The 22500-nt window shown below is 41.5% G+C and overlaps 1 protein-coding gene across 2 annotated transcripts; it reads right to left on the bottom strand.

The window, feature by feature from the left end:
• Positions 1 to 442: 442 nt before the first annotated feature.
• Positions 443 to 22408, bottom strand: naprt (nicotinate phosphoribosyltransferase). 2 transcript variants are annotated; one of them, XM_079687140.1, is made up of 13 exons: positions 21590 to 22408; positions 13877 to 14004; positions 13688 to 13770; positions 12882 to 13012; positions 12027 to 12142; positions 11031 to 11227; positions 7865 to 8005; positions 7687 to 7771; positions 7517 to 7597; positions 4680 to 4782; positions 3629 to 3786; positions 2603 to 2710; positions 443 to 2504 (listed from the first exon to the last, which is right to left on the bottom strand). In XM_079687140.1, the coding sequence occupies exons 1-13, from the start codon at positions 21834 to 21836 to the stop codon at positions 2418 to 2420; spliced, it is 1665 nt and encodes a 554-aa protein (XP_079543266.1). In that variant the 5' UTR covers positions 21837 to 22408; the 3' UTR covers positions 443 to 2417. The 2 variants fall into 2 exon arrangements, 1 of the variants encoding a protein (XP_079543266.1); XR_013809252.1 differs by lacking the exon at positions 443 to 2504 and having other exon boundaries at positions 2604 to 2710; positions 3629 to 3806.
• Between the last annotated feature and the right edge of the window lie 92 nt (positions 22409 to 22500).

The following is a 22500-nucleotide window of genomic DNA, read 5'->3' as shown; positions in this document are numbered from 1 at the left end:
TGCCAAGGAAGTGCAACAATGTTGACTCACTGTAAGGAAGCACTATTTTGCTATTTTTTCTTCACAACTTATTTTTTCTGGCGATCACAATATATTTATGTAATTTTCACAACATTACAAATCTCGCTTTACCAAAATCAAGACCGAGCCATATTACCTTTAATTAAAAAAACATTTTGTGATCTCAAATTAATGATGTCATAAATTGAACATGTTATCTCGGGAAAACAGAGGAAATAATTTGTTTAACAAATAACCGTTAAGGACCAAGGTATATGTGAGGAATAAAGTTCAAAACCATTATCTGTGGAAATAACATGTGATGGTAGAAATGTTTCTACGGAGATATTCCGGTTAAAAAAAAAAAAAAGGTATGAAGAAATGCAGGTAAAATGTGTTTTTTTCAAGTAGCGAGTAGTGAGTCAAAAAAAATGAAAGGAAATCTTCATACATCTTTCTTTAATCCCAAATAGTTTGCACAGATATTTACAGACCAAGATACAATTTTATACTTAGTGGCTTTAATAAAAATGATGTACGAAACAAAAATACACATAAGTTTTGTTTGATTTGGTATTAAAATAATACAAAATATTGTCAGAAGCTAAAGTTTCATTAATACTTTTTTTAGTCACTAGAGGGCATACAAAAGCTGAAAGACATAGCACTGACATATTATGAGGTGTTTCTGGCAATTGTGTTAGCAAACTGCGTATTTACCTATGCTATTTACAGAACAGCAACTTTAACATCGCATTGCAGTTGTGTTTTTGTCAACCCGATGGAAATATGTACAGCTTTTAATCTTCTTTTACTTATTTTGGTTCCCAACAAGTCCTGAGAAAAGTAACTTTATTTCCCCTGGATGCTGCATTATGTTCATCTGCTAGCTCTAAATCCATTAGCCTGCTGATGCTGCTGAGCAGGCAGTATAGTTGTTTGATGATTATATCGAACGTATAGGTTAAATAGATGATCCCCAGAGAAATTTTGACAAGGTAATAAAAATGAAAGGTTTGTCTGAGAAATGTAAGACAGTATACAAATATTGTTTGACTTGTATACTGTGCCTGCTAACTATAACATGTTGTATATTAAAGGGTCAATCTGTAGTTTCTTTCTTGGTTCACATACATGATTCAAGAGTTACTTTCAAGAGTAAATAAAATATCTATATTTTTTGTCCTGCAACTCATTCAACATTTAAAATATGGGCACTTTTTACTCCCAATGTTCACTGCAATAACTGATGGATGACAGCAAATGTACTACCTTTATCCAGAGGTAAATAAAGTCCCGGACGCCTTACATAATGGCAGCCCACTGCTCCTAACACTAGGATGGGTCAAATGCAGAGAAATAATTTTGTTACATAGTACCTGTACTACGTAATGACAATAAGTTGAATCTTCTTCATTTGCTAAAGATTTATTTTTCCCAAAAATGTTTTAGGTTAAGAATGTTTAACTCTTATTATTGATGTGAATAAACCTTTTTTAGGAATATATTTAGGTTACTTTTTTGATCAATTTGAGATAATTAGCACGTTAATTTTTCTTAACATTTTTAACAGTGAGACTTCTTTATTTAAATGCTTATCCCAGACTCAAATCATAAATATATCGAGGGATAATAGGTCAAAAGACCCTTAGCTTATAATGTTATCCACATTGATGTTTTAACATAGCATGTGTCATTTCATTATCCATCAATTTATCAACTTGTTGAAAACATAAAAACAATTTCCGGAATTATAAAAAATAATAATAAAGTAAAATGGTTGGTTTAAAGGGAACTTTTTCTGTTTCATAATTGTATTTTGTGCCTTTACTGAGACATGTTTATATGCTTTAATGTTCAGCAGCTCTTTATTGTTCTCATACTGCCTGTGCTGCAGCACCTCTTTTCACCCTCTGTCTGAAACCAGAGCCCAGTCTGCTCTGATTGGTTAGTTAGCATGCTCTGTTCTGATTGGTCAACTGCTTAGAGATGTTCTGCCCTTTAGCCTATCACATACAATATGTTGGAGCGCTTGCCAATAGCAGCACGAGTAGTGATGTCACTATGTTACGGAGTTAACAAAGGAGTCCAAACGAAGGTGTGTCATTCAGGGAAGAAAACAAAAATCTATATAAGACACTACAGGAAGGGGAAATCCTAAAAAGCACAATAGGGCCCCTTCAAAATGTTCTTCCACCTGTCCCTACTGAGCTATCAAGTAAAAAAATATGCTGGACTTCTGTTCATTTTTACCCTGTTGTTTAAAACATTCGTGTATTCCTGTATTTGGAGAGGATAGTGTTAATACTGTTATGCTTTGCATCTCCTAAAAAGTATGCTCTTGTTTTAATTTCAGTTACTTTCGAAAAAGAATGTTTAGAATAACAACAGGAGATGAAAACAAAGCAGTTGTCTTTTTAGTTGGCTAACAGAAAGTTGCTGTTGTTGGAGCTTCCTTTTCGGATCTCTGTGACCAGGGTATGGAGCTTCTCTGACAGCGCCACCTGGAGGGAGAGAAAGCCAAAGATAAGATAGGACTTATTTAGCATTCTGTATCTCTGAGGAGGTCTGAGAAAGATTGTTCTCAGTGTGTGAAGCTCACTGTGTAAGAGTCTGGCTCCTGCAGCCTCTTGTGTCGAGAGTGCAGAGTCTGGAGGGAGCTCTGGACCTTTGCTCTAGTTTCTGTAGCGCTGCACAGAGGCTGTGTGACCTAAAGAGTGGGAGACACATTCATGAAGACTTAACTCCTATGCAGCAATATCATCTTGTTTTGTGCTGTTCAATGCCTTCTAAAACATACTTTATCATATCAAATACTTATCAAATCTCTATTTTTAACAATGAATGTTTGTAAGGGAGTATAGTAGATGTCATTGATGTCATTTTATTACCTGTGCTTTCTCTTTGTTTGAGATGCCTATCAAGTTACCTAATCAAGTACATGACTGTGTATGTGCCTTTGTATTACTTTCCCACAGTACCTCTCTAAAAACATGTCCCTAAACTGGCTGCTCTCTGATGTGGTTAAGCATAGAGAGAAAGACAGATGGGGAAGAATACAAATCGCCCACTTTTTGGGTGTGTCATCCCCATGAAGTCCAGAGGGGCTCAGCTGTCCAATACATCAGTATATCAAGGAGTGAGAGAAGTTATCAGGTCCTTCAGCACCAGTGATGGAAAGGGTACTCAGGTCTTTTAATTGAGTAAGAGTATACCGTTGCATACATCGAAACTACTCAAGGAAAGTGGAAGGACCTCAAAATTGTAATTATTTGCAGTACTTGCAGTGGTGTAAAACCATTCTTACCAACGCAATGTAGTTAAAGTATCAAAAGTACAATTCCTCACTCTGCAAACAAGGTCCCAAAACACGATAAAAACATGTTTGGTCTCCAACAAGATTCTTCTTACTACTGAAATAAGTCCACAATGGAGCTAATGCTCTGTGTATACAGACTCCTCCTCCACCTCTGGTGTAGAACTCAACACACTGTGTTGAAAAAATGAATAGCAATATGGATGTGATGATGAGAAAGAAAGAACAACAACCAAAAGAATCCTGAAACAGTATATATATATTATAAATGTCAGTTATGTTGTAAGGATTTCAGACTTTGAGCATCCTCACCTGTCCTTTGGTGAACATGTCCTGGCGCAGACAGATGACCTGAGCGGGAATGACTGACACACAGGACGTGTCGCAGCTCAGAGGGTAACAGCTCACAGAGACCCCTGCCTCAGGAGGAGCCTCCGCTACCAGACACACCAGGTCCAGAAAAGCATGGCCTGCAAGGGAGGAAAGAGAGCTGTGAAATGTACACACAGAGGAGCTCAGTGTACTGTTTGTCACATCAAACGTTTCTACTCTAACAGATTTTTCATTTGGGAAGAAAATACACTGTTATGAGGGTGGCCATTGTTTTACCCAAGGCTAAAGGTTTATATGCTGCCAAATTTCAGTTCAGTCAAATGCAAACAACATGGATCAACTTTAATTGGTGTAGCCTTGGGTCAGTTACCTTAAACTGGTTTTAGATTAGGCGAGTCTAGTAAAGTCTGTTTCATAAATATTAAGACTAACCTTATATGGAGTAGCATAGTCAGACACCTCTCCCCCTGGCTAAAGAATGAGTTGAACCTTTTGCTATGGCAACAATCTATTAGAAAGGCAGTTAGCTCACTATTCCGACTGTTTACCCAGCAGACAGGTTTTCAGCGGGTGTAAAGTGTATAGATCTACTGCTGCTAAGTGACGCTATTGCTGTTCATCGACCATCTATTTTCTTTTTGTAAGTGTCATATTTTACCTATAATATATTGCACAACAAGCTATCTAAGTTAATCTTACAAAAATCCACTCAAAGGGGAGGCTTTATGCAACAGCCCATGTACATGCTAAGATTAGCCTTATCTGGGTACATTATTTTCTCAAAGTATAATAAACAATCAAGAACAAATATAGATAATCACTATTGATGGTCAAGATTGCAAAAACCAAATACAACTCGAGCCCTCAGAGGGCTACATGATTGTGTTATGGTACCAACCACATCTTGTCAGCATGAGGAGCCCCGTTACTGAAATGGCCCTGCCGTAGCTCTTGTGATGGCACAAGCAGCCAAAACTAAAGTAGGATGGTTAGAATGCAGAGAGAAATAAGTGGGTGGATGAGTCCTCACCCTCAGCATCTATCAGCCTGTAGACAGCTTTCCTCCCAGGGACAGTGCTCTTCTCTGGGTCCTCGCTAATCTTCATCCTGGGACTAGCCCTCACCTCCACCAGCTAACGTACAGACAATAAAATGGCATCATACAAAGGTTAACATAAAATAAATCAGTGCTAGGGGCGTCGCCCCACCTCTTCCCACATTCTAGATTGTCATTAAAAAATACTTACATTTTATACATTTTTTTTCAAAGGCAGACAGTTCCAGACAGTTTCACTCAGACACCAGTTGGTTCAGAGCGAGTTTAACTTTGCTACACAAAGTGCAGATTGCAACAGAAACAAAAGACACAGGGGAGAAAAACCCTGATGCAGTCAAACACAAACGTGGGAGACATGGATTTCATTTCCAGAGAGGTTGGACCTCCGATAAACTTCTACCTCAGCATCCTGGAAGACCAGGTCCGCTGTGAGCTGAAGGACAGCGAGGCGAGGCTGAGACCGGGGAAGTCTGAGGGCAGAGTCCACCTGGACATTCAGGAGGACCTGCTGGCTAACTTTCTCGATTACCTCCAAGAAAACCGGGAGAAAACAAAGCTGCAGGAGGGAGAGATTACTAACCTCACTGCTGCTCTAAAGAAGTCTGAATGTCTGAATATGCTGCCCAGCTCCAAGAAGAGAAGCAGGCAAACTATATGCTCTGAAGGAGGCAGAGCAGCAGCTGGAGAGCAACTGCATCAAGACAGACACCGAAATAAAGGATCTGAAGGAAAGAGAGCTGGAGTGGCAGAGGTTGAAGTCAACCATGCTCCAGGTCAAAGAAAGGATGAAGCAGAATCTGGATCGGCAGTGGCAGGAGGAGAAGCCTCAAGCAGAGTCTGCAGGAGAAGGAGAAGGAGTGGAAGGTGGAGAAGACTGCCCTCACTGCACTGCAGAAATCCCAGAGCCTCCATCTCACCCATGTGGAGATGTAGGAGCCTGATGGCTGCTCTTCAGAAAAGCTTTGAAGATCAGGTGGAGAGGGAGCGCTTCCTCAGGCAGCAGGAGAGAACCTCCGTGCTGCAGAAGACATGAAGAAATCAGGTCTTCTTCAGGATGAAGAAAGGATGAGGCCGAATCTGGATCGGCAATGGCAGGAGGAGAACTCCACGCTCCTTCAGGAGAAAGGACGCCTCCAGCAGTCTTCAGGATAAGGAGGACGAGTGGAAGGAGACGCAGAGCTCCCTGAACGCTCAGCTGGAAGGTTTGGAGAGCCAGGTCACCAGAAAGGAGAGAAGAAGCAACTGGTTTAAGAAGCTCTTGCCTTGCATCTAAAGTTCCACGCTGAAGAAAGGAATGAACTGTGTAATATGTGAAAATATGTAATGTTTGCTGTTTTGTTGTTGTTCAAAAAGGGTAAGGCATAAGGGCACTGGGTTCTTTTAAATCAAGGTTAAAACCTTTCTTTTAATGCAGCCTATCCTGAGATCCTTTAACCGTGCCTTATCATTGCACTTTTAGTTGCAGCCAGTATTCTATCGCTTTTATGAATTGTCTTTTTCTTTTTCGATATTGTGTTGGTTTGTTTTTTATTATTATTTGTTGAATAACTTTGAATTGCCTCTGTGTCTTAAAACGTGCTATACAAATAAATCAACCTTGATAACTGTGCCTGTTGCTGTGGTCCTGCCTGATGCTCACCTTACTACCTCTTTAATGGCACCCAGAGGATTGTTGACCTCCCCCTGGATCCATCTTCTTCTTATACTTTATGCATTTTTCAAGCATTTGGATGTATTATCTTTTTAATTTATACTCAACATCTATTGCATGTCTGTCCTGGGAGAGGGATCCCTCCTCCGTTGCTCTCCTCAAGGTTTCTTCCATTTCCCCCATTAACTTTTCTTTGGAAGCTTTTCCTTGTCCGATGTGAGGGTCTAAGGACAGAGGGTGTTGTATTCGTATTCATATTCTGTAAAAACTGTAAAATGTGTGTGACACAGCTCCTCCTGCGGTGTGTCAGGTTGAAGGTGTCAGTCACATGACAGCCCTCACATGCTCTTTTACATCAGGCGTCACAATCTTACGCAGGCTGACATGCGACATTCACACTCTCCTGGCTCTGCCACGCAGGCATATTTCTGGGGATTAACAATGAGTGATATGTGTAATGAGGACCAAATGTTTCACACAACTAGGCCTCCACCTGGGGACTTCCAGTTGCCTTATCATGCCTTGAAATACAAAATGGGTGTGACAGTGAATGTCACATGAGGCCAACTAGAAAATACAAGAATCAGTTTCAGAAGATAACCCCATTTGACTCAGTTATATGACATATGTTTTGAGTTTGTGTATAAGTTTGCTTGAATTTTGGTAGAGCCCCCCCTGAAGAAAAATGCACCAGCCGCCACTGGTCCGTAGCTTTAAAAAGAAAGAAAGAGGGGGAGCTTATGCAGGAGAATTGTACCCAGATACTGAGCTAAATGCTGCCATGATTAAAATGTTCAAAATGTGCTGATGTAAACAAAGACCATATTATTTCCAAAACACGTTGCGCATTATTTCTGATAGCGACGTTTCTGATAGGGCCGTGGGCGTAAAGCCAGCCCACATTTCCAATATTACGTCATATAGGCAGCAAATCTGGATCAGCTTTGTTGTACCCCCATTTTAGAGATTTGGGTACGGAAGAAAAGAGCGGGGACACATATTTATGTATAAAAGACAAAGTTGCATTTTGCATAATAGGAGACCGTTCCCATATAAATATAAATAATACTTTTTTGTCATGGCATGAGGTACACTGAAAATTAAAAAAACTACCCCATTATAGCACACACAAACATATAAAACATTAAAAAAGCATTACCTTGTACACACAGCCCAGCGAGGGTTGTTGTGTGCAGGTGACCAGATGTGTTCCAACACCAACCACATCGATCTCATTCTCCTGAAACAATGTTACACAAAACATCAGGGGAAGGGAAAGAAAAACCCTGCTTGTTCATCATAATCAATCCACATGTTCAGTTAACCTACCTTCTCGTTGAGCTCCGCCATGCTCTGCTCTGTGATGTTGTTGGTCCCGACGATAGTCAGTGAGTCGAAGGCAGAGATGGAGAAACTGAAGGAGTAACAGACAAGCAGACACAGACATCAGGTCTAATTCCATTCAAGGTTTTAAAGATGCACACATTCGGCATGGCCCCTCACTCACTGCTCGCTGCAGAGTCTGAACACACGGCGGACTTCCAGCGACTGCCTGCAGAGATCTCCGCTGTCCAGACGGACTCCAAGCGGTTTGTAGCCCAACTCACACAGCGCCAAGGCCACAGCACAGAAGTTCAACAGACCACTGCTGAAATCAGATACACACACACATTTCATCACATGAGCATGACATAAAATGAGTAGGGTTTCTGGGAAATTCTGATTTATTAACATTTTCAATTCAGTTATTTATTTATTTGTATACAAAGGATAGCAGCACTGGCTGGAATTTTGCATTGTGTATCTTTGAGCATCAGAGCTGTCAAGATTAGAGAGAGTCAAATGATTACTACGAAAACATATTAATAACAGATTCATTAGGGCAAAGCTGATTTGACACTAGTGACACCTGCTGGTAAAACAAGCACTTAAAGGTCATGGCCATTTCTACTGATCATAATTCCATTGTTGAGGTCTACTAGAATAGATTTACATTGTTCAATGTTGCAAACTCACATTGGTTTCTCATACAGCATCTCTGTATAGTATGTGTATTCACTCTCTGTCCTACACGGCTTGTTGGAGCTCCTAACCCCCCCCCCCCCCTCCCTCCCTCCCTATGAGCCCACTGTGCTCTGATTGGTCAGCTCGCCCACTCTGTTCTGATGAGTCTACCACCGTTACAGCGGAACATCAGTGATTATGTGTTACAATGGCGTTTGTTAGCAACCAGAAAATGACACCAGTAATGACAAACAGATGAGAATGCTGCGCGGGGTCTGGGTGCCGTGTTGGCGGGAAGTTGCGGGGCTCGCTGCTGGAGCGGACAGTGTGAGCTGGCTTACTGGTGTCGTTTCCTGGTTGCTGCGAGGGATCTGCGAGGCAGCGAGACACAGCGAAACTCAGCCTGAACTCAGCCTGAGCACACACACACACACACACACACACACACACACTCGTAGCCTGGCTGTGAGTTTGTGTGTGTGCTCAGACTGAGTTCAGGCTGAGTTTTGCTCTGTCTCGCTGTCTCAGGCTGATTTCAGGCTGAGTTCAGGCTGAAAAATCCGCGGAGCCGCAGCTGAGAAAAGATAAGGCTGAGTGTGTGTGTGTGTGTGTGTGTGTGTGCGTGCGTGCGTGCGTGCGTGCGTGAGGAAGCCGTTACGTCACTATACCCAATACGTCACTATACCCAAGAAGAAATTAAAAAAACATCTCCAACGAGGCGTTCTGGGGCAGCATAGACAGATATTTTCTGTGTTAGAGTTTTACTCGCTACAGGGTGTACTTTGAGGGTTTGTGACTGCAGACCGTTTACATGCAGAAAAAGCTACATAACACACAAGGGGACGGGTAATAACCAGAAAAGCATGACATGGGACCTTTAATGAAAACTGTTCTGAGAACCCAGTCTCACGGCATTCCGTGTTATAGTCACAAAATGAAAGGTGGGGTAGGTAAGTTTGAGAAACCGGCTCGAGATACACTTTTCCATCGAATGCTCTTAACATCCCGATAGCAATGAATATCTTAAGTGCTTTGACAAAAAATCCATTAAAAAATGTTATCTGTGGAAGCCGTAGTACTGTAAAAAGTACGACCAATCATCTGAGCCGGCCCGGCTAAAATAACTGGATGGCCTACCTGCCTGTCAGCCTTCCATCTGTGCACAAACTTATCTCGTGCCCTCATTGGTCATGTGCGCGTTCATGTGTGTTGGAGGAGGGGCTCTGTAAGGAAGTAGCAGATTTTCTCCGGTCGTGTATTTTCAAATTCTAGCGATCTCGAGCCGGTTTCTCAAACGTACATACCCTACCTTTAAATCTATTGATTCGTGTTCACCAACACGATTTCCCAATTTTTTTCACGTCACGATTTTAAAAACAATGTAAATAATAACAAATTAGAAAGAAAAAAAGATTTAAAAAAATACAGATTTCACTATACTGAGGCTCTGAGCCCCATTTATTTTCCTCGCGGACGGCAAAAAAAGTCAGACATTATACCATTTTTTTTAAATAATAATAATCGTGGCTTGATATTGAGTAAGGAAATGTTTTTATGAACCACATGGTCTTCCAAGACCCGACCGGACAAAAAGACATGTTGCAGGCATGAAACACACTACCAATAGAAATACATTGCTTTAAATTCATTCTGTGTGACACGAAAGAAAGGGGAAAATCGTGTTGGTGAACACGAATCAATAGATTAAATTAATTTCGTGACTATTACACGAAATGCCGTGAGACTGGGTTGTTTCTGATATCAATAATAGGATTACCTCAAATTGTTTTTAGTGCAAGGCCAGATTATTGTAGTTATATTGTTTTGAACTTAAAACATCAGAAGCACTCTGATCCTTTAAAGGTGACCTATCATGCAAAATGCAGTTTTGTACGTCTTTTATACATGAATATGTGTCCCCGGTGTTCCAGGGAACTCACCAAGTGTCAGAAAACAGAACCCTCTCTATTTTCCTCCATACCCAAATCTCTTAAAAAGGGGCTGCAACGGATCTGATACAGACTGATCCAGATTTGAACATTTCTGTGAAGTCACAGAAGTGACTCTACGGCTATTGGGCCAACTCCACCAATCAGGAAGAGACAGCCAAGGACATTGCCGTTTGAAAGCGCTGGAGACGCTGTAGTGCATATGCCAGGCCTGTAGATGGTGCTGTTCTCACAGAATCAGCCCATGCAAAGACAGTGTTAAATTGAGCGAAATGAGGAATGGCTAAAATGCATGATCTGTTTGGCATTTTGAAAAATAAAAAGTATAAATATGCCTTATATAGGTATGGTCCTACACTATATTATTCAAATATAGCATGATAGGTCCACTTTAAAGTAAAATAACCATTATCACAATGTAAAATACACCATTGGAGTAAAGAATTGCATTTAGAATTATTATCCACAATTGTGCAACAAATAGTAACTGTGAATTTCTTTGGACTTTGAAAGAAATACTTTTTTTTTAAATTAAATGACAGGAAGACAAAGATGGCCTCGATGAATCAAAGGTTCAGGCAATAAAAGTGCTCATGGGACACGGGTTTATACTCAATTACTATGTAAACCTACAGAAAAGTATATGTTGTTTGTCAGAAATCAAACGATAAAAGCCTTCATACATATCTCTCTAGTATCAAAAGTAACATGTGTAGTTACCAGCCAACGCTGAAGCTGTCAATCACAGGGAGGAAGTTCTGAGGGTAGGCGATGGCGTAGGACAAAAAGGCCGCCAACTCGCCCTCGTGGATCTTCCCAGGCTGCGATCCCAGGAGCTCACACACACGACTCAACCAGCCCTTTGTCAACAAAATGATATCCACTGGAGTGGAGTCCCCGTTCACCGCAACAAGAGTCTAAGACGAAACATGGGACAAGGACATTTGAATATTGATATATGCTGGGATTTTCACTGTTGACTCCCCTTGGAGACCAATGACAGGATGATGCATCATCAAGATTTAACAGCTTGCCACTGTGATAAAATGTTATGTTTCTTCCAATATATGTAATTTCTTCATAATTTAAAGAGTTTTCACATCTTAAATTAGTGTAATTTTAAATGTGTGATTGTTTTCGTCTTTATCTAAAAATGTTGAGTGTGTAGGATTCAGGGAACCAAGAACCATGTGTTTTATGTTACCTGAATAAAAATTCCCTCCCCATAAAATTGGCAGGAAGGGGAGAATTTTTATTAATTTGGAAACCAGTTTTTTTACGTGTCTTTAAACAAGTTTATGCCTGCCATAAAGTTGGGCTTTTATAATGGGGATATATGGGATATGGAGATTGACTCCTTTTGGGAGTCAGCCTCATGTGGCCATCATAGGTACTGCAGCATCACTGATCTGCCCCAGAGTCAAGATGCCACTTAACCCCACACACTGCCACTTTTACAGCTGTTTTTTAATTATTGTAAATTAAATGATGACTAATAAACAATATGCCAGAGACGAACCTTTTAATTATAATTATAATTATATATATATTATATATATATATATATACATCTAAAGGGCATATTACACCACCTACAATGTATGTATAGTAGACAGCTTATTGATCTCTGTGTACAAACCTTTCCTGGAATGGATGAACCTACAAACCTCCTGGCATGGTCCTTGATGATGATTGGAGGAGAGAACACATACTCACTTTTGGCAAGACTTCCTCCAGGGAGGTAAAGGACGTGACGTAGGAGTGTGCCATGGTCCCTGCAACTGGGACCCCATACTGGAAACCAGCCTGAACGTTACTGGTGAAATCAAACCCTGAAAAAAAGACCTGTCAGTCTGTTGGTCTGTAAACAGCACCAAGAGGCAAATTCAGAACACATTCAGGCCTGAGGTTACACATTAAGTTCATTATGGAACATTTAGAAGAAAAACAATCCTGCAAGTCATCTCCTTTCTGAGTCATGTGTGTTTACTCTTGTAACCACAAGTATGAGGACATACTCATAACTTGAAGAAACACTGTAACACATTCTTATAAATTCCTGCAGTGATAATGAAGGTGAAGTTGCATCATACTTTTGAAAAGATCCCAGCTCCTGGGGCTGATGAAGACTCTTTAATTAGATCCAGGCCCATGTGCTTACTCTCAGTAAGAACACCTACATTTACCTATGTTTTGATGGGGACAGTACGTTTCTGTAATTCATCCAAGAGGAAAAGGCCTGGACATACAGTATTCATAATAGGACATGCTTGACACTAGGCTATACCACATTTACTAGAGTAAAGACAAGAATATGGCAATATGATATGTATCATGAGAGGAGAATTAGGATTAGATATATTGCAGTACTATAAGAAAGGCAAAATGTTGCTTTTTAAAAAAACTTTACACTGTCTTCCGTCGAGAAAATGCAAAAATAGCATACTATATAATAAGTGGACCTTTTTTATCCAATGCGAACTGTGGGATTTGCATTTCTCATTGCATTAAGCACCTTACACAATCAATACAGCGATTCTTAAGTGCATCGATATTTGTTTAGACCACTACCTCCAATGTGTGTGTATCGTGAGGCGGTGAGCCCTCCATCTGGTCCCTGGGCCCTCCTGAGGCCCAGTTCCAACAGCTTCCTCTTGGGGCCGGCCGCCAGGCGGAAACGTGCCGCGTTGCTGCACACCAGACTGACAACAGAGAGCAGGCAGAGCAGAGACAGGCTGCTTTAAGTGTCATGGTGGAGCCAGCATGAAATACAGAACAGTTTCACTTTAACTTCACCGACTTTCCTTTTAATATGATTCATTTTAGTGTGTAAATGCTATACATATATGCCTCTGTCTTCAGTTTGAGTAAATGTTATAAAACAATTAATATCCCTATTCATTTAAAGTCTAACAATCCTATAGAATTGTTTAACTCGTAGAAAAAGTATTAAAACATTTGATAACGGTATCAGGTATATATATATTTTCCATTTGGTTCAATAAACATTTTTTTTAATTGGTTATTAATTGTGAACGTTTAGAGAATGTACTTGAACTACTTCTTACAAAATAAAAGAACATTTTGTGGTGTTGTTAATTCTAGGTTTATATAAAAAAAAATTGTTTACTGGTCTTTCCCACCTGAATTCTAATTGGTTAGGATTTGGCACATGAGCTAAAATGAGTTTGACACCCCATGGATTAAAAAATATTTAGAGTAATTCACAGTTTGCAGCCCTACAAATACACACACAAAGGTTTGTAATGGATAACTATTTATATGTCGAGTAAAGCTCACTATTCAACTATTTTTTATATACATTATTTCAAAAGGAGCAACTGTTTTTTCTGTGTGTGTTAGAGAGATGTTCTTACCTGGCGTAGTTGACCAGACACAATAGACTAGTCTCCAGCAGTTGAACAACAGCGAGCGGACCTGCCACCTCCATCAGAGGCACCTGCAGATGTTTTTGACATAAGGGAAAACTTACTCCCTCTGACCCCCTCCAGAATCCTGTATTTGACTTTTGACCTTCAGTTGTACCCTGAAAAGCTGCAGCTCACCCTCGCAAACACCACAGTGCCCTCTGGGATGGCACGGAGCGTGACGCCAGAGCAGTCCAGGCCTTGCAGGAACTGGAAGAAGGCGGGGTCTGTGGCCTGGGGCAGGACTGAGCGCAGGAACTCCACATCTGGATCCACAAAACACAACACAGCTGTCAGCAAGGCCAATAACAGAGGCTATCCTTCCTCCTACAAATGTGCTATTACATAAGAACATGTGTCCTCAATTTGCCCTCACATGTCCTGACTCGCCACTCACACACAATCACAATAATAGCTTGATCTAATAATTTACTGTAAAGCTAATCTAATCCAGCAGCTAGCAGCAGACATCAATGGTGTGACTGTGATGACGTTTAAAAGGCCCTGACACACCAAGCAGTCACCAGAGAACTCGCCGACGCCGTCTGTTGCGTCGCCGTGTTCTCCTGCGTATTGGCCATGTGTCGCACTGGAACACGCCACAAAGACTTCAGCCGAGCATGTACGAACTGTGCATGCGTGAGTGGCAATAACTCTCCTTACCAGCAGGCGGAGGTAGTTTGTATTCGTCATTCAAAAGAGGCAACAACCGGAAGACAGAGAAGAAGAACAGACTGCGTGATATAAACAAACAACAAATAGTGTGTGCACGTTCCATTTTCACTCTCGTCCATCGAAAACATGTTTTGTGCGGTACTGGAGCTATCAGCCATTGGAGTGTTGCTTTTGGAAGACATTCTCAAAAAAACGTTTTGCTTCTCATGCACTGATTTGCTAGCTGAACGGCCAATCAGAGTGATTTCTTTGTCCGACTGCCTGTGGCCGACGCACGGCCATGAAAGGCCAAATAAAGGCTCGGACACAGCAGGCCAATTATCAGCATCGGTGGGCATCAGGCCGACGATGAGCGTCGACACGCCCTACTCAGATTGGTGTGTCAACTCCCGCACCGTCGGGTCTTTTCAGCCGAAAACCCACCGATTCAACATTGAATCGGCGGGCAGTTGGCCAAAGGCAGTCGGCAAAAGAAATAACTCTGATTGGCTGTTCAGCTAGCGAATCAGTGCATGAGAAGCTAAACGGAAGTGAGGGACCCAAACAAACTACTAAGAAGGCAAATCTGAGATTTCATTGAACTCCAGCTCTCGACACAGGTTCGGAAAGCCCCATGAGCTTCTCGCTGTAGAGTGAAAATGGAACGCGCACGCTATTTGCTGTTTGTTTATATCACGCAGCTTGTTCTTCTTCTCTGTCTTCCGGTTGTTGCCTCTTTGAATGACGAATACACACTACCGCCGCCTGCTGGTAAGGAAAGTTATTGCCACTCACACATGCGCAGTTCCTACGTGCGTCTTGGCCGTCGGCTGAAGTCTTTGTAGCGTGTTCCAGTGCGACACATGGCCAAAACGCAGAGACGCGAGGCGACAGAACTGTCTGGGTCCGTCTGTGTCAGTTCTTTGTTGTCAGATTGGTGTGTCCGGGCCTTTAGATATGTCACGGCCGATGGTGCGGGACACACCAAATGAAGTTTGGGCGACAGGGCACGCTTCGTCGTCCGACTAACGAAAACGGCCGATTATGGGCATCTGTAGGCGTCAGGCCGACGATGAGCGTCGACACGCCCTACTCAGATTGGTGTGTCCCGCACCGTCGGGTCTTTTCAGCCGGGCCGACGCCTTTTCGGCCAAAAACCCACCGATTTAACAGTCGGCAAAATAAATCCCTTTGCCGTTCAGCTAGCGAATCAGTGCATGAGAAGCGAAACGGAAGGGAGGGACCCAAACAAACTATTAAGAAGGCAAATCTGAGATTTCATTTAACTCCATCTCTCGACACAGGTTCGGGAAAGCCCCATGAGCTTCTCGTTGTGAAGTGAAAATGGAACGCACGCGCTATTTGTTGTTTGTTTATCACGCAGTCTGTTCTTCTTCTCTCGGTTATCACGCAGTCTGTCTTCCGGTTGTTGCCTCTTTTCAGTGTGACACATGGCCAAGACGCAGAGACGCGAGGCGACGCAACAGTCGGGGTCCGTCTGTGTAAGTTCTTAGTCAGATTGGTGTGTCCGGGCCTTTAGACTTCACATGATTGACTGTGGCCATGACAAAAAGGACTTTACTTCAAGAGCCTCTATTATATGCATTTATAAGGCTCGTATTTCAAACTTGTGCTTCAACAGTGACATGTTTCCATGCTTTAATGTTCAAAAAGCACCTCTTTTCACCCTCTGTCTGAAACCAGAGCTCAGTCTGCTCTGATTGCTGAGCTGGCCAGCTAGGTTTTGATTGGTCAACCGCTTAGAGCTGTCCCACCACTTACAATTTTTTGGAGTGCTAGCCAATGAAAGAGTGAATGCTAGGTTGTGATTTCATTATGTAACGGAAGTAAACAAAGGAGTGCAATGGATGCGTTTCAGGCAAGGGGGGGAGGGTGTGGGAGAGAGACTCCCTCTGGAGTGAACACAAACCTGAATAAAACCCCAAAAATGCATAATAGGGCCTCTTTAAGTATTTTCCATTTTATATTGTAGCGTAATACTTCTCCTTCACTACATTTCCCTAGGAAATAGTATAGTATCGTGTAGAGTAAACGCATTGTACTCTTTAATGTACTACATTAAAATGACAGCTATAGTTACTTCACAGATTAAGATTAAACATCCAAAACATGTAATAATGTCCAAAAAATGTACACATTGTTGCGGATTGTACCCAACCGGCTACAACTAAAATGCTGCGTTCATGTAAACTTATCAGTAATAAAAAATAACATGAAAACAGGGTTAAAGAGAAATACAGTATACTGTTGTTTTTTCTAGTTGTATGCTTATGTAGTTTTATTTTGGTAAATGAATGCAAGATTTATACTGCAAACTAGAGAATGCATTCCCTGCTGAAAATGTGTGTGAATGCTGTAAACTGTGTACATTTGATTCTGTAGCTGAAAGTAGGCTGAAGGAGTAAGATATCAAATATACGTATATAAGTACAAGTAGTATTAGCTTAAAGTAGTAGTAGTAGTAGTAGTAGTAGTAGTAGTAGTAGTAGTAGTAGTAGTAGCAGTTTAAGTTGTAGTAGAAGTAGTAATAATAGTAGCAGTAGTAGTAGCTGTACTAGTAGTAGCAGTAGTAGTTGTATTAGTAGTTGTAGTAGTAGTTGTATGAGTAGAAGTGGCGTTAGTAGTAACAGGTTACCGTGGTCACCTGCAGCAGCAGAGGGAGGCTCATTCAGAATGCATTGAGGATTATATCTGACAATTTTGCCTCCGATCGCTCCTATCAAAAGAATGACCTGACCGTGAGCATCAGAGAGCCCTGATGAACAAATCTGTGTTTTTGTTTTGTGTTTTGTTTGTTAAATGTGGACATGGCAGCAGATGGTCAAACGTTTACTTCTTTCTTGTATGAAGAAAGATCCGGACAAATTTAACATGGGCGTCTATTCAGAATCAGAATACCTTTATTCGTCCCACAGAGGGGAAATTTACAATTTGTTTCTTTATTTATTGGGCAGCTTGGTGCACTTGTTGTCACTCAGATCACTATTGGGCACAACAGTGCGTCAGTTTTATATGATGAAGGGAATTGAGCAGGCCACACTAATAATAACGCACTCTAACTCTGAAGAGTAAGATTATCAAGGAACCTTGGTGTTATATTTGATCAGGATTTATCTTTTAACGCCCACATAAAATCAATCTCAACCGCCTACTTCCATCTACGCAAAATCGCAAAAATCAGGTACAGTGGGGCAAAAAAGTATTTAGTCAGCCACCAATTGTGTAAGTTCTCCCACTTAAAAAGATGAGAGAGGCCTGTAATTTGAGACTATGAGAGACAAAATGAGAAAAAAAATGAGAAAAAAAAAAGATCCAGAAAATCTCATTGTCTGATTTTTAAAGAATTGATTTGCAAATTATGGTGGAAAATAAGTCTTTGGTCACCTTCAAACAAACAAGATTTCTGGCCCTCACAAGCCTATAACTTCTTCTTTAAGAGCCTCCTCTGTCCTCCACTTGTTAACTGTATTAATGGCACCTGTTTGAACTCGTTATCAGTATAAAAGACACCTGTCCACAACCTCAAACAGTCACACTCCAAACTCCACTATGGCCAAGACCAAAGAGCTGTCAAAGGACACCAGAAACAAAATTGTAGACCTGCACCAGGCTAGGAAGACTGAATCTGCAATAGGTAAGCAGCTTGGTGTGAAGAAATCAACTGTGGGAGCAATTATTAGATAATGGAAGACATACAAGACCAGTGATAATCTCCCTCGATCTGGGGCTCCACGCAAGATCTCACCCCGTGGGGTCAAAATGATCACAAGAACGGTGAGCAAAAATCCCAGAACCACACGGGGGGACCTAGTCAATGACCTGCAGAGAGCTGGGACCAAAGTAACAAAGGCTAACATCAGTAACACACTACGCCGCCAGGGACTCAAATCCTGCAGTGCCAGACGTGTCCCCCTGCTTAAGTCAGTACATGTCCAGGCCCGTCTGAAGTTTGCTAGAGAGCATTTAGATGATCCAGAAGAGGATTGGGAGAATGTCATATGGTCAGATGAAACCAAAATAGAACTTTTTGGTAAAAACTCAGCGAGACGTGTTTGGAGGAGAAAGAATGCTGAGTTGCATCCAAAGAACACCATACCTACTGTGAAACATGGGGGTGGAAACATCATGCTTTGGGGCTGTTTTTCTGCAAAGGGACCAGGACGACTGATCCGTGTAAAGGAAAGAATAAATGGGGCCATGTATCGTGAGATTTTGAGTGACAACCTCCTTCCATCAGCAAGGGCATTGAAGGTGAAATGTGGCTGGGTCTTTCAGCATGACAATGATCCCAAACACACCGCCCGGGCAACGAAGGAGTGGCTTCGTAAGAAGCATTTCAAGGTCCTGGAGTGGCCTAGCCAGTCTCCAGATCTCAACCCCATAGAAAATCTTTGGAGGGAGTTGAAAGTCCTTGTTGCCCAGCGACAGCCCCAAATCACTGCTCTAGAGGAGATCTGCATGGAGGAATCGGCCGAAATACCAGCAACAATGTGTGAAAACCTTGTGAAGACTTACAGAAAACGTTTGACCTCTGTCATTGCCAACAAAGGGTATATAACAAAGTATTGAGATGAACTTTTGTTATTGACCAGATACTTATTTTCCACCATAATTTGCAAATAAATTCTTTAAAAATCAGACAATGTGATTTTACTGGATTTTTTTTTCTCATTTTGTCTCTCATAGTTGAGGTATACCTAGGATGAAAATTACAGGCCTCTCATCTTTCTAAGTGGGAGAACTTGGACAATTGGTGGCTGACTAAATACTTGTTTGCCCACTGTATATCAAAACGAGGCAGAGAAACTAGTCCATGCATTTGTTACTTCTAGGCTGGATTATTGTAACTCCTTATTATCAGGGTGTACCAAGAAGTCAGTTAAATTACTTCAGCTGATTCAAAATGCTGCAGCTCGTGTACTAACCAAAGTTAGGAAAAGGGACCACATTACTCCTGTTCTGGCTGCCTTACACTTGCTCCCTATAGAACACAGGATATAATTTAAAATTCTTCTTCTCGCCTACAAAGCCCTTAATGGGCAGGCGCCATCTTACCTTAAAGAACTCATTATACCCTACTGTCCTAATGGGGCATTGCGTTCCAAGAATGCAGGGTTGTTAGTTGTTCCTAGAGTCTCTAAAAGTACAATGGGAGCCAGAGCCTTTTCTTATCAAGCTCCACATTTGTGGAATCAGCTTCCAGTTTGTGTTCGGGCGGCAGACAGCCTATCCGTTTTTAAGAGTGCGCTTAAGACCTTCCTTTTTGATAAAGCTTATAGTTGATAAAATAAAATAATCTAATAAGAGTGCATTGACGTAGACACGTTGTGCCTCTTCACCTATACATTTTAGTTCTTACTCTTTCACTTAAATCCTAAAAACGTAGATCTTATATTTAAAACTAAGGTTATTACTACTACTTATCATTCTTCTAAATCTATTCTCTCTATACTTCTCATACTCTCTACTTCTGTAATCTATTTTTTCTATTTTCTCTTTATCCAAACCTTTCCCCTCTCTGACCTCTCAAGGTTCGGGTAACAGGTTGCAGAGAAGGCCTAGCCCGGCCGGGGAGTGTGGAACGTAGTCACAGACCTATTCCTTACCTCTCACCAATTCCAATTAAGGTTCCCGTGGGGACCTTTCTCCCTGTGTGTGCCTCTCCACCTCTGTTCCTTACTTGCTACCCTTTTCCCTCAACCTATCCTATGGGAGTACATGTAGATACGTTGTGCCTCTCCACCTCTGTTCCCTACTTTGCAAATTTCCCCTCTGTGGGACTAATAAAGGTATTCCGATTCTACTTCTTCTCAACCTATCCTAAGGGAGTGCATGTACGGAGACACGTTGTGCCTCTCCACCTCTGTTCCTTTCTTCTTACTTGCTACCCCTTTTCCCTCAACCTATCCTAAGGGAGTGAATGTACGTAGACATGTTAGTTTAGCTGCTATAGGCTCAGACTGTCGGGGGGCACCTTACTTCTTCCTTCTGTCTGTCTGTACCTGTGTACTCATGTTCCGAATAACCCAGCTTCCCCCAAATTTGTTTTCTTGTGTCTAAATCTACGCCGTGATCCTAAGTCGTGGCTGATCCTGTTGCTGCGGTCCTGCCTGACTCTCATCATACTACTTCCCTGATGGCTCCCACAGGATTGTTGACATCCTCGTGGATTCATCTGCTTATTATAGACACTTGCATTTCCAAACATTTGGTCTACCTACGCTGTAAAATGTATTATCTCTTCGATTTACACACGGCATCTATTGCACGTCTGTCCTTCTTGGGAGAGGGATCCCTCCTCTGTTGCTCTCCCTGAAGTTTCTCCCATTTTTCCCTTTAAACTGTGGGGTTTTCTCTGGAAGTTTTTCCTTGTACGATGTGAGGGTCTTAGGACAGAGGATGTCGTATTGTCATACTGATATTCTGTACACACTGTGAAATCCACTGAGACAAATGTAACATATTGGGCTATATAAATAAACATTGATTGATTGATTGATTGAAGAGTCCGTCCCATAGATATGCATTGTAAAATTGGAATATTTTTTTTAAATGTAAAAAGTTTAGAAAAAATGTAAAGTGTCCCATCATGTGCTGAACAGGCTGAATATTTTTTTATTTGAATGGTTTCTGTAGCTGAAAGTAGGCTGAGGTTAACCGACGGCAAAAATTGGGTGAAATAAGAAGATTAAAGAAAAGAAGAACAATAGTGGGAAAACTGTTGGAACAGCATTCACACTAATAAAGATTGCAAAGTGGTTTTTGTCCTCTTGTTATTTATCAGAGCTATAAAATGCAACTGTTTATATTGCTAATAAATAGATTAGGCTACAGTAGTATGTATGCATTTGACTTTGAGCCAGAAGCAGTTTGATTTAACTATCTTGGTATGCAGTCTGTTCACACAGGAGATTACAGATTATTTTCGTATGCTAAAGTTCAGATCATGTAAAAGTCAAAGTTCACAGAAATACTCCACCGACATCCACCATGTCTCATTGACACCCCACCCCCCCAGGGGTCGCACGGTATTGCGCAACCACAGCAGTAGTGCGAAAAGAATTAGGAAGAAAGTTACGTCATGCAGATGATGAAACAACATTAAAACGAGTTGGTCATTCGCTGCTGAATAAATGATATTAACGGAGATAATAAAGTCCGAATTGACTTACTCACCTTCGTCTGTGAAGCGAAAGCTGCGCAGGAACAGCAGACAGTCTTGCAGCCCGGCGAACAGCGTGAAGCCTCCGCCGAAAGGGTTGTTCCTGAAGAAGAGCTCGAACACGGCGGGCTCCTGGTGCCGCCCGGTCCGCCAGTACGCGTACGCCATGGTGACCTGGTACAGGTCGGTGAGCAGAGGGGGGACCCGCTCCCGGATACAGCGCTCCTTGAACCCGCATGTGTTGCTGGACGGCGCTGCCATGTTATTGAAGCCCCGGCTGGAGGTTCACTGATGCGGGGATCTCTGGGACTTGCAGTTTTTCAAAGACTCCTTCTCTAGAAAACAGCCCGCGGGAAAGGAGAGGCGGGTGTGTTGTTAGAGCAACACAGTGCTGTCATTCCAGTTTTGACAGGCACCTTTACGTAAACACTACTTAATTAGACTGTGTGCAGTTAATGATGTAATGTGTCTTAAAAGAGCGTTTCCCTAAAAGCACGTGCCTATAAGCAAGAAACAAAGTTCTGTTCAGGTCACGTCTTATGCGTTTACACAACATGTTGATGTGACTTAATTTTGAAGGGTTTATAACTAATATTTGTATAATTTACTTTTCTTATTCGTTTGACCTTTTCCAGAGACAGTTCATCATGATAAATATATAAAAATGTAAAAGTACAAATATAAATGATACTTTAGTATAAAAAACAAGAAACTCCAAATAATTGTCTGCTTTAGAAAAGTGTAGGAAAGTTAAAGCATACAACAGAATAAAGTGGAACTCCCAATTGTATTGCAAGTACCTTAGGATTTCAAACAATTGATTAAAGGTTTTTTGTTACTTTCAGGGTCGGCTGGCAAAATCTGCAGAAGCACTTACTGTTCAAATATTCTTTGTCAAGGATTCAAATTAAACATGACATGTAAG

This window comes from Notothenia rossii (genome assembly GCF_949606895.1).
Source record: "Notothenia rossii genome assembly, chromosome: 1".
Classification (NCBI taxonomy): Eukaryota; Metazoa; Chordata; class Actinopteri; order Perciformes; family Nototheniidae; genus Notothenia; species Notothenia rossii.
Note: the sequence above shows the minus strand (reverse complement) of the source record. Positions and strands in the feature narration are given on the sequence as shown.

Excerpts from the sequence above, each read along its gene's own strand:
- naprt (XM_079687140.1), bottom strand. The coding sequence starts at position 21,836 with ATGGCAGCGCCGTCCAGCAACACATGCGGGTTCAAGGAGCGCTGTATC. Across the intron at positions 7,772-7,864 it reads TTCAGACTCTGCAGCGAGCA|TTTCTCCATCTCTGCCTTCG; the intron begins GTGAGTGAGGGG and ends TTACTCCTTCAG. Across the intron at positions 3,787-4,679 it reads CAGGCTGATAGATGCTGAGG|GCCATGCTTTTCTGGACCTG; the intron begins GTGAGGACTCAT and ends CCTCCCTTGCAG.